The sequence below is a fragment of the Capricornis sumatraensis genome, chromosome 10 (genome assembly GCF_032405125.1).
Source record: "Capricornis sumatraensis isolate serow.1 chromosome 10, serow.2, whole genome shotgun sequence".
Taxonomy (NCBI): Eukaryota; Metazoa; Chordata; class Mammalia; order Artiodactyla; family Bovidae; genus Capricornis; species Capricornis sumatraensis.
In genome coordinates, this window is record NC_091078.1 from 57,418,126 (window position 1) to 57,430,772 (window position 12,647).

The 12,647-nt window shown below is 50.3% G+C and overlaps 1 protein-coding gene across 4 annotated transcripts in view; it reads left to right on the forward strand.

The window, feature by feature from the left end:
• XYLB (xylulokinase) overlaps window positions 1-12,647 on the forward strand; it is a 46,611-nt gene that overhangs the window by 18,734 nt on the left and 15,230 nt on the right. For all 4 annotated transcript variants that reach the window (XM_068981839.1, XM_068981841.1, XM_068981842.1 and 1 more), the window contains exons 11-16: window positions 3,337-3,377; window positions 3,950-4,065; window positions 4,865-4,980; window positions 5,632-5,705; window positions 6,454-6,550; window positions 11,700-11,758. In XM_068981839.1, coding sequence (XP_068837940.1) covers window positions 3,337-3,377; window positions 3,950-4,065; window positions 4,865-4,980; window positions 5,632-5,705; window positions 6,454-6,550; window positions 11,700-11,758 — 503 coding nt within the window. The remainder of the gene's footprint in view (window positions 1-3,336; window positions 3,378-3,949; window positions 4,066-4,864; window positions 4,981-5,631; window positions 5,706-6,453; window positions 6,551-11,699; window positions 11,759-12,647) is intronic.

Consider the following 12,647-nt stretch of genomic DNA (forward strand, 5'->3'; position numbering starts at 1 on the left):
ATTGAGTCGGTGATGTAGATACGACTTACTCCTCATCGAAGCCTCTTGTCTCCTCTTCCTCCTCCTCTTCTCTGGGGTTTCCCGACAGGTCTCTCAAGGAAGGCCACATGGCCACAGACTGCTGCCGCTCACCACACCCCTACAGCCCTTTTCCTAATGAGCCACCACATCAGGGTTGATGGATCGAGTAAACACAAATAGAATAAATGCAAGTACAATGCCAACTTGAACTCAGAGGAAGGACAGATGATGAGGTAGTGTAAGGTGTAAGTGTGCCCCAGGCATTGTTTGAACTTCAGATAGCATGCTTTTTCAATGTGTACCCCAAGTATTATTTCTCTGAAATTGAGATGTGACTGAGTGCCCTGTATTTTATCTGGCAACTGTATGCCAAATCGCCACCCTGTGCAGCCATTCCTGCTCTAAGAAAGTGAGCCTGAGAGGTGCCTATGAAAGGATTCGGGCTGCTTTGCGGGTGGAGGCTGGGGTCTGGCCTCAGCCTTCCTCCTGGCTTCCACACCCACAGCCTCCCTGTACTTGCCTCCTACTGGTTATGCAGATGAGGATGTGGACGGCAAGAATAAAATAAGAAGAGGCCCTTGTGTTTAGGAGTGGAGCTGTGTCCCCAAGAATGGAGCTGAAGGTCCTGTTAAAATGCACTCATCGTCACACTGTGTTGTGTGCTTAGTCGCTTCAGTCGGGTCTGACGCTTTGTGACGCTATGGACTGTAGCCTGCCAGGCTCCTCTGTCCATGGGATTCTCCAGGCATGAGTGGGCTGCCGTGCCCTCCTCCAGGGGATCTTCCCAACCCAGGGACTGAGCCCGTGTCCCTTATGTCTCCTGCATTGGCAGGTGGGTTCTTTACCGCTAGCGCCCCCTGGGAAGCCCTCCATCATAATGATATTAAATCCCATATTTCCTGCAGGATCGACGTGTACTTTTATGACCAGGAGAAAAACATTTAAGTTGCCATTACTGCTGTTTCTGCCCCCAGTATAAATAACACTCCTGGTGCTCCGAGATTAGCTCTGGGCCCGCCTGCTTTGGAGCTGGGGACGTGAGCACGTCCCTGCCACCGTGTGGTTGCGTCAGTGTCCTGGCTGCGTCCCCTCCCTCCAGGGTGACCACCACTCTGGCATCTGCAGGGAGCCCCCAGGAGCCAGATGAGGGCCACCCTGTCCCTGAGCAGATTCCGTAGCCCTTTGCATGGAGCCCTGTTGTCCAGGCACAAACCCAGACTCAGAGCAGGATTTGGGGAAGGGCCCCTCGTGTTCCTGAGGGGCCGGAGATGAGGTGAGATGGAGGCTGGTGGACACTGACCCAGTTCCTGCAGCAGCGAGGTGTGAAGCCTGTCCTCCTGGTGCTAATTTGAGAGGCAGCTCTGGGTTGCGACGCGCGTGTTCTGGTGCCCAGGCTTCCCCGGGGATGCCAGGCCCCCAGTTCCTATCTACCCTAAAGGTTGAGGGGCCCAGTCTCCCTCAGAGCAGTTGGTGCGCAGTTCAGGACAGCCCTACACTTTGCGGGCCAGGTTTTTTTTTTTAAATGAAAATAACTTCATCAAGTCTCATTAGAAGAAAATATATCTGTATATATTTTCATATTGGGATATAGTTTATTTGCAACGTTGTGTTACTTTCAGACGTCCAGCAAAGTGATGTAGTTATACATAGACATATATCTTTTTCAGAGTCTTTTCCCATGTAGGTTATTACAGAGTGTTAAGTAGAGTTCCCTGTGCTTCCTTGTTGCTTGTCTATTTTATGTATATTAATGTGTGTGTGTTAATTCCAACCTCCTAATTTATCCCCTGTCCCCTTTCCCGTTTGGTAACCATGAGTCTTTTTAGAAAAATATATATTCTTAGACCTACTCCATCAACTAGAAGAATGTCATGGAAAATAATGGGCCTGCTTTTTTACCACTGAAATGTAAGCTTCTGTGCATGTTTGAGAGGGAATGACAAAGAAGCAGCTTTTTAAACCTTCCTTTGGGGCTTTGCTTTCAGGTTGAATGTTGGAAGCACCAGGCAGGTAGCCCTCAGCCAGTCCCTCCCTAAGTCTGACCTTCACTCTCCCGCCACCTCAAATAATGTGTTAGTCTTACACCTTTTTCTTATATACAAGGGATACCTCTTCATTGCAGGAACAGATTTTAAGTACTGACAAACCAAGGGAAGAATGTAAAAAAATCATCCACAATCCCTTAATCCAGAGATAACCACAGTTAAAATTTTGAGGACTAGTCCTTCTAAGTTTCTTTTTCTGTGCCCATAAATAACACGTTTTAATCAACCAAGGCAGAATTTTTGTGAACTTCGTGGTTGTCTTGGGTTCCACTGCTCTGGCATTTACTTCGCCAGTCCCCCTCTGATGGAGGTGGAAGGTGAGGTAGCAGTGGCTTTTAGTATTTAGACAGTGCAGACGTTGTCCGTCCCTTGTCCCTGCAGGATAAGCTCTTAGAGATGGGATTCCTGAGTCCAGAGCGCTGACACACTGGTGTATCAGTGAGCAAGGCAGATAAACAAGCTGCCATGGGCCTCATGTCAAAGGGAACAGTCAACATAATCTTGCCCCTTTCCTTCCCAACTGAGGTCGGGGACAGCCCCATACTCAGGCCTGGCCTTTGTCTTTCTTGGCCTTGTGTATCCTAACAGTGGGTGGGGAGTGTGGATCCCTTTAGATGCAGCTTCTGAGCCCAAATCAGAGGCCTGGAGCACAGAAACCCCTGTGCTCACAAAAACCCTCTGGCTTTTGTTGTTGTCTTCAGTCCCTCTGTCTGACTCTTTGTGAGCCCATGGACTGCGGCACACCAGGCCTCCCTGCTCCTCCCTGTCTCCTGGAGTTTGCCCATGTTCATGTCCATTGAATCTGTGATGCCATCCAACCATCTCATTCTCTGTTCTCCTCTTCTCCTTCTGCCTTCAGTCTTTCCCAGCATCAGGGTCTTTTTCAGTGAATCAGTTCTTTGCATTACATGACTTAAGTATTGGAGCTTCAGCTTCAACATCAGCTCTTCTAATGAGTATTCAGGGTTGATTTCTTTTAGGATTGACTGGTTTGATCTCTTTGCTCTCTAAGGGACTCTCAAAAGTCTTCTTCAACACCACAGTGCAAAAGCATCAGTTCTTCGGTGCTCAGCCTTCTATATGGTCTAACTCTCACCTCCTGGCCTTTGGGGCGTCCTTGGCCCTCGTCTCACCCTGCTCCTGCCTCTCTCTCAGCTTGTAGGCTGGGGTTGGAGGTGGGGGCTTCACTGCTATCTGAGGGAGGTGACTGATTTGCTAAGTGGCTCCCTTGCGACCTCCAGCTAACCACAGGCTCCCCTCCCATTCTCAGCATCGCTGGCAGGCATGAGGCTGGAGGAAGGTGACATTGCGGTAAGGTGACCTCTCCCTCCCAGAGGTGCGGTCAGCTCCTTTTGCCCCAGGGGACCAGGGTACTGGGTGTCAGCAGCATCCTATCAGTGGGGCATCCAGGGTTAAAAGGCAGCTGAGGGAGGGGAGAGGGAGATCCTGGTCCCAGGACCTGCCCACAGCTCCTCTCTGAGAAGGTCAGTTGCCTGTGCTGAGTAGACAGGTCCCCTGCCTGCCTTGACAGTAAGCACAGTGGCAGAAGGGTCAGACCTCGGGCCAGAGGACTGTGAGCCCTCCAGGCAATAAAGACATAACCCAGACCCTTCTGCTTCTAGTGGGAAACAGTCGTCACCCAAACCATGACTTAGAGGTGGCTGTAGTAAGTTCTAAAAAAACAGCCCTCGGAATTCGTGCTAGCTTGAATCCGGGGAGCTGACTTTGGATTTTGGTGTGGGAGGGTCAGCAGAGGTTTTGCTGAAGAAATGGCGTTTAATCCAAGGATCCGCATCCTGGACAGTGAAGCGAGGAGGGGGTCAGGGCGGCTCTGCTGGAGTGGCAGAGACGGAGCCACCTCACTTCTGCCCGTCTGTCTCCAGGTCAGCCTGGGCACCAGCGACACGCTGTTTCTCTGGCTCCAGGAGCCCACGCCCGCCCTGGAAGGCCACATCTTCTGCAACCCGGTTGACTCCCAGCACTACATGGCGCTCCTGTGGTAGGCTGGGTATGGGGGAGGAGGTGCGGGCAGGGCTGGCACCATGTGGAGCCTCCGGGGCATTCCACTGAGCAGGCTCTGGGGGCACCTGAGACCCCAGGGACTCACTTGGTCTTGCTGAGAGCAGAGTTGGTGAGGGGGTGGGGTGGGGGGAAGCACCCAGGACCTGAAGTCTCTCCCAAGCCCAGGTACAAATTCCATCCCCAACACCTGTATTGCGTGTGGCCTGAGGCAGACCCCAGAGCATATCTTAGCCACACTTTGCCCATAAAATGGGGGGAACAAGAGGTTTACTTCATAGTGATGTTACGATGTATCTGGCATATGGTGGACCTTCAACCAAGGACATCCTGCCTCCTGACAGTTCTCATGAAAGGGGTTTGTTTTGCACCTTCCAAACAGGCATTTGGCACCCTGCTGGGAGCTACCAAGGGAAGGTTTTTAGCCTTTAAGCTTCAGGAACCACTGGAGAATATGCAGGTCTAGCAAATCTGGCCAGTTCTGCCCTTGTCCAGAGGGTACAAGGTGCTGAAACCACAGCTCCGTCTCTCCCTGGGACTCTTTCGTGGCACTCTTCTCTGTAGACAGAGCCCCCAGGACAAGGCATGTTCTGGTGACTCCTGGGGAGGTGCACCGGGCTTGCTGCATGAGGCGGAACCTCAGATCCTCGCTGTGCACTGGCTGGGGTGGGGTCCAGCCTGACCTGCAGCCCCTCTACCTGGGACTCTTTCCCAAAGCCCATGGGTCCACTCCGAATGCACCTAGCACCTCCCTCAGGGTTGTGTGTGCACTTCTGCAGCTTTAAGAACGGCTCCCTGATGAGAGAGAAGATCCGCGATGAGTCTGCTTCCGGTTCCTGGAGCGACTTCTCCAAGGCGCTGCAGTCCACGGAGATGGGGAACGGCGGAAACCTGGGTAGGCTGCTGAGGGGGCCTGTGAGGGGAACAGCTGCCTGGGGTGGGGCAGGGCCGGGGAGGAGCCAAGGGGAGCCCTGACTGTCTCCACTTCTGCTCCATGGGGCCTAAAACTTGTGTGGGACCCCCCCCCCCCCCGATCTGAGTGAGGCGGGGAGTGGCAGACCAGGCCAGAGCTACATCTTCTGTGCCCTGGAAGCTCCCAGTGACAGCATCAGAGGTGGCAGCCGCAGTGTCTGCTCTGCCCCGGTGCATCCCCACGTGCAGCTTTCTGCCCCAGACACGAGGTCCTGTTAGGAAAAGTGCCCCGCATTGGGGCAGGCCATCTGAGCAGGGAGGGAACATGCCTCCCTGGGTCAAACCTGTGCTGGCATTTTAGGGTTAGTTGGACAGCTAGCTGCCCCCTGGCTTGGGCTGCCGGGGGAGTGTAGGAAGAACTGTCTCCATGAGGAGCTAGCCTAGGCCTTTCCAGTTGCCCTCTGTCTTGCTGGAGAGAAGGACCTTAGAATCTTCACAGGTCTCCTCCAGGGAATGGGAGGCCCAGGGAACAGGGATGTAGGGTCATTTCACCCTGCTTTTTTTCCAGAGCTGTTGAGAAGCTGATTTTTATGTTTGGCCACTGATAGCTAATCTTTTCCTGGTCTTGTTTCAGGTTTTTATTTTGATGTCATGGAAATCACCCCAGAAATTATCGGACGCCATAGGTTTAGTGCAGAAAACCGTGAGGTATGTATGTTATTGGTCAGTTGGAGCTACGTTGACTCCATTTTTTACTATTAAAATTTTAAAAATACCTATGAAATTATGCTAGCTCTAGGGACCTCGTTCATTTAATCAGCCAGTGATAAAACAAATACTTGAAAAAAGTTTTTGATTTGAGGTATAGTTGATTTGTGATATTGTGTTAGTTTCAGATGTGCAGCCCAGCAATTCAGTTTTTCTTCAAATTATATTCTGAAAAAATATGTAACCTGTATATATTTTATAGGTTATTACGTGATATTGAATATGATTCCCTGTGCTATACAGTAAATCCTTGTTACTTATCTATTTTATGTACAGTAGTTTGTATCTGCTAATCCCATAAGCTGGAGATTAATCCCATACTGACTGAGCCTGAGCTCTCCCATGCTCTGACTCCCCAAAGTCCACTTTGGGGTGAATGAGACCATAAGCGCGTGTGCACGCGTGTGTGTGTGTGTGTGTGTGTTTGACAGGCAAAGTCAGTGGTTCAAGAATACCACTATGGGTGAGCTCCAGTGGAGGCCTGTCATGAGCACCAGATCTGGGCTGTTGTTTAAAAGCACACCACACACACACACACACACACACACACACACACACACCCACAGACACACACATACACACCACACACACACACACACGGATACACACCACACGCACGCGCGCACACACACACAGTGTGAGTGGACAATGAGAGCTCTTCACTGTGTCCACTTTCTCCTGGAGACAGGTCTCGGCATTCCCCCGGGATGTAGAGATTCGAGCGCTGATCGAGGGACAGTTCATGGCCAAGAAGATTCATGCTGAGGCGCTGGGCTATCGAGTCAGTAAGTGAGCTGCCAGTGGGCTGTGTTCTGGAGTGGGGTCCAGGGGTCCTGCTCACACACTGAGGTGCTTGAGACCCTTTCTGCCTTCAGACCAGGCCTCATGGACACTCTTAAGGCTCCATCACAGGGTCCTTGTTTTTGCAGGAGGGAAACAGAGCCTGGACCTGGTGGTGGGATGAGGTGGACTGGCCCTGTGGGCAGGCATAGACTAGGAGGTGGGTTGTTCCTGCCTCTCTGCTCTGTCACCAGTAGCCTCATCTCCTGGCCAGGAACTGTAGGATTTGAGAGATCTTTCTGTAACCCTCAGCCCCATCCTGCAGACGAAATGTCCTAAGCTCGGGATCCTGAGGACACAGGCAATACAGGTGGTAAAGGTCTGGGCTGGGGCCATCACTGAACCTTCACCTTCTGGGCACACCCCTGCCCGTGGGGCACAGCTCCGGGGATTTCAGCTTGAACAGGGAAGAGAGGGGATGTAGAACCAGTGTCAGAACTGAGAGACCTGCAGTGGAGAGGACAGAACCAGGGCCAGCAGAGACCCATGGGGAGGGAGCGACTTCTAAGAACTGAACCATGGAGTAGGCAGCTTAGGAGGTCAGTGAGTTCCGCCTACTGATGTTGCCGGAACAGTCTGGGAGAGTCTGAAGGATGTTGGACCAGCCGAGCACAGAGTCCAGGTTTCCGAGATGTATTTATCCCTCTGGGCTGCAGCTGTGGTCAAGAGAAGGTCGAAACCCCTGGAATCCTCTCAGCTTGAGGGTCTCCTCATGATACTTCTACCGACAATCCAAGTCCTATGTAGTGTGTATTTTATGTCTTTGAACCTACCAGGTAAAAAGGATGCTTTAAAGTAGGCACTAGGTAAACCTTTTTGAAACCCTGTTAGGCAGCATCTACTAAAGCCGCGTACAAACCCACCTGGCAACCTCACTTCCCGGCAGATGCAAGACAGAGATGTGGACAGGTGTTCACTAAAGCCGTGCAGGAGGCCACTCCCTGGGGCCCTGTGCGTGACACCCCATGCTGGAAACAACCCAGTGTCTGTCGAAGGTCAGATAAGTGCCTCATGGGGTGTTCAGATGACGTGATCCTACACAGAAATGAAAGTAAACCAGCCTCAACCAAGCACAGCCACATGGATGTGTCTCACAAATGAAAACGCTGAGCAGAAGAAACCGACCCAAAAGTATGTGTGACAGATTCCGTGCACAGCAGATTCAAAAGCAGACAAAAGTATCTGCTGTCGTTGGAAGTCTCGTTGATTGGTAGTTACCTTTCGGGGGGCCATGGTGCCTCGGGGGTGCTGGTGAGACTGTTTCATAGGTTATACAGGTGTCTTCAGTCGAAAACATGTCAGGCTGTCAGCACGCGGTGCACAGGGGCATTTGTTAGGATGTAACAGCTCAACAACAGTTTTAAAAAATTTTTAAATATTTATTTATTTGGCTGCACCAGGTCTTAGTTGCAGCATGCAGGATCTTCGTTTCAGCCTGTGGGATCCCTGACCAGGGAGGGAACCTGAGCCCCCTGCATTGGAAGCGTAGAGTCTTAGCCATGGGACCACCAGGGAAGTCCCTCAACAACGTTTTTAAATAGAATGAACTTACTTTTATAAACCCCAATTCATGGCAAATAGATAGGGAAACAGTGGAAACAGTGACAGACTTTATTTTCTCGGGCTCCAAAATCACTGCGGATGGTGACTGGCCATGAAATTAAAAGACGCTTGCTCCTTGGAAGAAAAGTTATGACCAATCTAGACAGCATTTTAAAAAGCAGAGACATTACTTGGCCAACAAAGCTCTGTCTAGACAAAGCTATGGTTTTTCCAGTAGTCATGTATGGATGTGAGAGTTAGACTATAAAGAAACCTGAGTGCCGAAGAATTGATGCTTTTGAACTGTGGTGTTGGAGAAGACTCGAGATCCAACCAGTCCATTCTAAAGGAGATCAGTCCTATTCATTGGAAGGACTGATGCTGAAGCTGAAACTCCAATACTTTGGCCACCTGATGCAAAGAACTGACTCATTGGAAAAGACCCTGATGCTGGGAAAGAATGAGGACAAGAGGGGAAGGGGATGACAGAGCATGACATGGTTGGATGGCATCGCTGACTCAACGGAGGTGAGTTTGAGTGGACTCCAGGAGTTGACGATGGACAGGGAGGCCTGGTATGCTGCAGTCCATGGGGTCACAAAGAGTTGGACACGACTGAGTGACTGAACTGAATGGAACTTTTATAAACTGTCCCACTCCTCTCCATTCTTCCACCAAAAGTGTAAAAAGAAATTCCCCAAGGGTCTCCACAGGCTTCTAAGTTCCCTGAGAAGTGAGCCCAGGTGAGCAGGACAGGGCCAGCGCTGAGGTGGGCAGGAGTGACTGGCCAGAAGGGCTCTCTCGTTGTCAGCAGGGGGCGCTTTGGGGGGGCTGTCCTCACTGGCCCAGGATGCAGGGAGAGTCAGTGGGGGTGGAGAGGCCTTCCTGGGCTCCAGGGAACTAGTGTGATCATGTCAGCATTCCCAGCCTCTGAAGCGATTCTTGTGCAAACAGCGTAAAGTTACTTATCCTCTTAGCAAGCTTAAGGGGGCGAATCAAACCTCTCCTGCCAGCTCTGCTGAGTTCCTCTCAAAACAAGATCACATGAATGAACACGCTTGAACCTAAAAGGGCGCAAGGGCGGCATGGACTGCAGGCATTATGTTGCCAGCTGAGCAGCTTGCAGGATCTTAGTTCCCGGACCAGGAATTGAACCCAGGCCCTGGCAGTGAAAGTGCTGGGTCCTAACCACTGGACCACCACGGAGGTCCCTCTCATTTCTTTATTGAATAGTCATAATCTCATTTTAATAACGTCTAAGAAGAATAAAAAGACGTCTGAAGTAAGACTGGTGATCATGATCATAGCAGGTGTCAGTATGTACCGAGTGTCTACTGTGTGCCCAGCCTGGTTCCTAAGCACTTTATCTTTATTAACAGCAATATCTCTGGGGTGGGTATCACTCCTGCTTCCGAAAGTAGGAAACCAAGGCTCAAGGTGTTGTGTCACTTGTTCCAGGCTGGCAGACCTTCTGAACCAAGCCAGTCTGGTTCTAGACTCTAGATTCTTAACCACTGGGTTACATCTGCTTCCTTTAAGGAATGATCCCTGTCTTGGTATTTAGACACCAGGAGACATATGTGCCCAGCTGGGCGGGGCTAACGCCATGGTTCCTTTTCAGCTTACGTTTCCACCACGTACATTTCATTACGTTTAGGTTGACTTATAAGAGCAACAAAGCCTTAGGGACTTCCCTGGCGGTCCAGTGGTTCAGACTGCTTCCAGTGTAGAGGGCACGAGTTTGAAACTTGGTTGGGGAGCTAAGGCCCCACATCTCTTGTGGTGCAGCCAAAAACTTTTTTTAAAAAAGCAGCCTTATAATAGCAAGTTTCGAAAATAAAGGAGAGAAAACCACCTATAATCCCATCTCCTCTCGCTAACCACTCGTGCCGTCTGGGAGCACTTTCTTTCAGTCCCCTTTATGAGCTTATTTTTATAAAGCCGGAGTCCTGTTCCCGTTTTACCTACAAAGGGTACATACAAACCCAAACTCTGTCAGAGCCTTCGTGGTGCTTTACATCGCGCCCAGCTGACTCCTCTTGCAGTCGTGAATGGAGTATGGTTTGATTTTTTCCAACATGGAATCATCCATGTGTCCTGAATTGTTTTCTTAGCTGGCTGTCATCCCTTCCCCTCTTCCCAGCCCAGACACTCTCTTCGTGGCCGAGGGTGAAGATGGGGGAGGCTGAAAGGGGCTTATAACATTTGTTTTCAAATACCTACATAATAAATAAATGCCTTTTTATTGTAAAAGAGTCCTGTGACACAGGAGTATAGGGATGGAAGCACTATGCGATTACAGAGCGCTCTCTGTCTTCCCGCCCTGCCCCAGCTCCCACATCACGCTTAGACGGCCCGTGGGGGACGCGTGGGGATGCGGAGGACTAGCTCTGCCTTAGGGACACCTTTTTCCTATCAACACCACCTAATGCCTGGCGGGGTCTCTCTTCTGGCAGTTTATATGCCTCCGGAGGGTCACTACGCCACCTATCTTGTACTACAGGTATGGCAAGTCAGCAGTTAAGGGCTCACCTCGTTCCAGAAATTAATTTATTTACACTTCTTTCCATTTACAACTTATTTGTGGGTCAGGAGGGCATGCCGCATGGCTTGTGGGATCTTAGTTCCTGACCAGGGATTGAACCCGGGCCCTTACCAGTAAAAGTGCCAAGTCCTGACCACTGGTCCACTGGAGAATTCCCTGCGTTTACCACTTTCTGTTAGCATTAAATAAATAAATATATATATAATTTTGGTTCAGCAGGCTCTCACTGTTACAGTACAAGGCATGTTCTTTCTTGAGCATCTCCATTGTAACCTGAAGTGGAACTATATGTCTTTTACTAGGTGGCAGTTTATTATTTTTCATTGTGGAAAATATCTTGCATGCAGCAGAATATATGCTTCCTACAGCTAACTGTAAAAACAGATTAAAAAATCAAACACCTGTTCACTGAGCACTCTGGTTAAGAAATACAACACTGGGGCTTCCCTGGTGGCTCAGTGGGTAAAGAATCCACCTGGCAATGCAGGAGACATGGGTTCGATTCCTGGTCAAGTACTGAGCCCGTGCACCGCAACCAGAGGCCTGCATGCCCTGCAGCCCAGGCTCCACAACACGTGAAGCCACCACAATGAGAAGCCCTCGCACCACAGCTAGAGAAAAACCCGCGCAGCAGCAAAGACCTAGCACAGCCAAACGTAAATAAACAAATAATTTTGAAAAGTTAAAAACCCCCCACAAACCTCTGTCCTTGTACTCTGAAACAAATGACATTAAAAAAAAAAAAAAAGAAACGGAACATTGCCAGAACCTTAGAACCATCCTGTGTACCCTCTTTAGTTGCATCCCCAAGAGGTGGGTGAGGCAGTGGCCTCACAAGTCCACGTGGACAGAGCCAGCTTCAGATCTTCCCCCAGGCCCCGTGTGAGCAAGAGGCATTGACCTGACGCTAGCCTTTTGTGGCAGAAGAACTCTGAACAACAGCCTTTTCTGCCTTGGGGGAATTGTCACGGCCATTTTTATGTTTGTTTTTTCCTTTTTCCTTACAGTGCCCAAGACAAAGATTTTGGCCACTGGAGGAGCATCTCACAACAGAGACATCCTACAGGTAAGTGCTGGTAGCAAGCTCTGCGCTGGGGCCTCTTCCATGTCTGATACTTCTAAGAGCGAGAGACTCAGCAGTTAACACTGCCTCTGTTGCCACTCCTGCAGAGATGGGGAGCTTACAGCTCATTCTTTCCCAGGAAGCCAGCTCTTTACAGCTCACATGGAGAACAGGTTCAATCTTACAGTCAGTGAAATCCATTGCCCTGTCCAGCTCCACTCTCTGATCCCAGCATCAGCTTCTGGAGTCACACAGAAAGTGCCTGTCTTTCACGGCAGATCTTCTGACATCTAAGGCCAGTGTTCTTGTCTTCCTCAAGGTTTCCCCCTTCCAATTTAAACGTCTCTGATTCTCCCAGCCATTCCTCTGGTTATACAGCAGCCAGACTTTGTCACTGTCTTTCTGGTCCTTCATTGTGTTAGAAATATATGACCCAAAGTGGAATCAACCTGCAGGTATCTGACAACCAGGCCGTCACATCGTGGGGCTGTCAGTGTCTTCCTGGGACACTGAGCAGTTTTAGATACAGCCTGAGGCTGCCTTAGCTGTTTGAGTAAGTGTGTCAACTGTTGACGTGTAACATACTTGCCTTAGATAAGATTCTCTAGAAGCAGAGCCTGAAATGGGAATTCTTCTAGAACTGATTTGTTGGGAGAGTGCTCCCAGGAGAAGGGATTGAGGGAAGCAGGCAGGGCAGGGGAAGAAGGATAAGCAAGGATGTGGTTCTGGCTAGAGTCAGCTTCAGCTCCATCCCAGGTGGAGATGAGGTACATGGGCTATGCTGCAGACTTGGCTCCACCTTGGAGTAAGGGGGGCAGCTAGCTATCATGGGAAGAGGTGAGAATAACCTCCTGTGAGAGGGAGCCTCTGTTCAGCCAAGAGCAATTTTTAA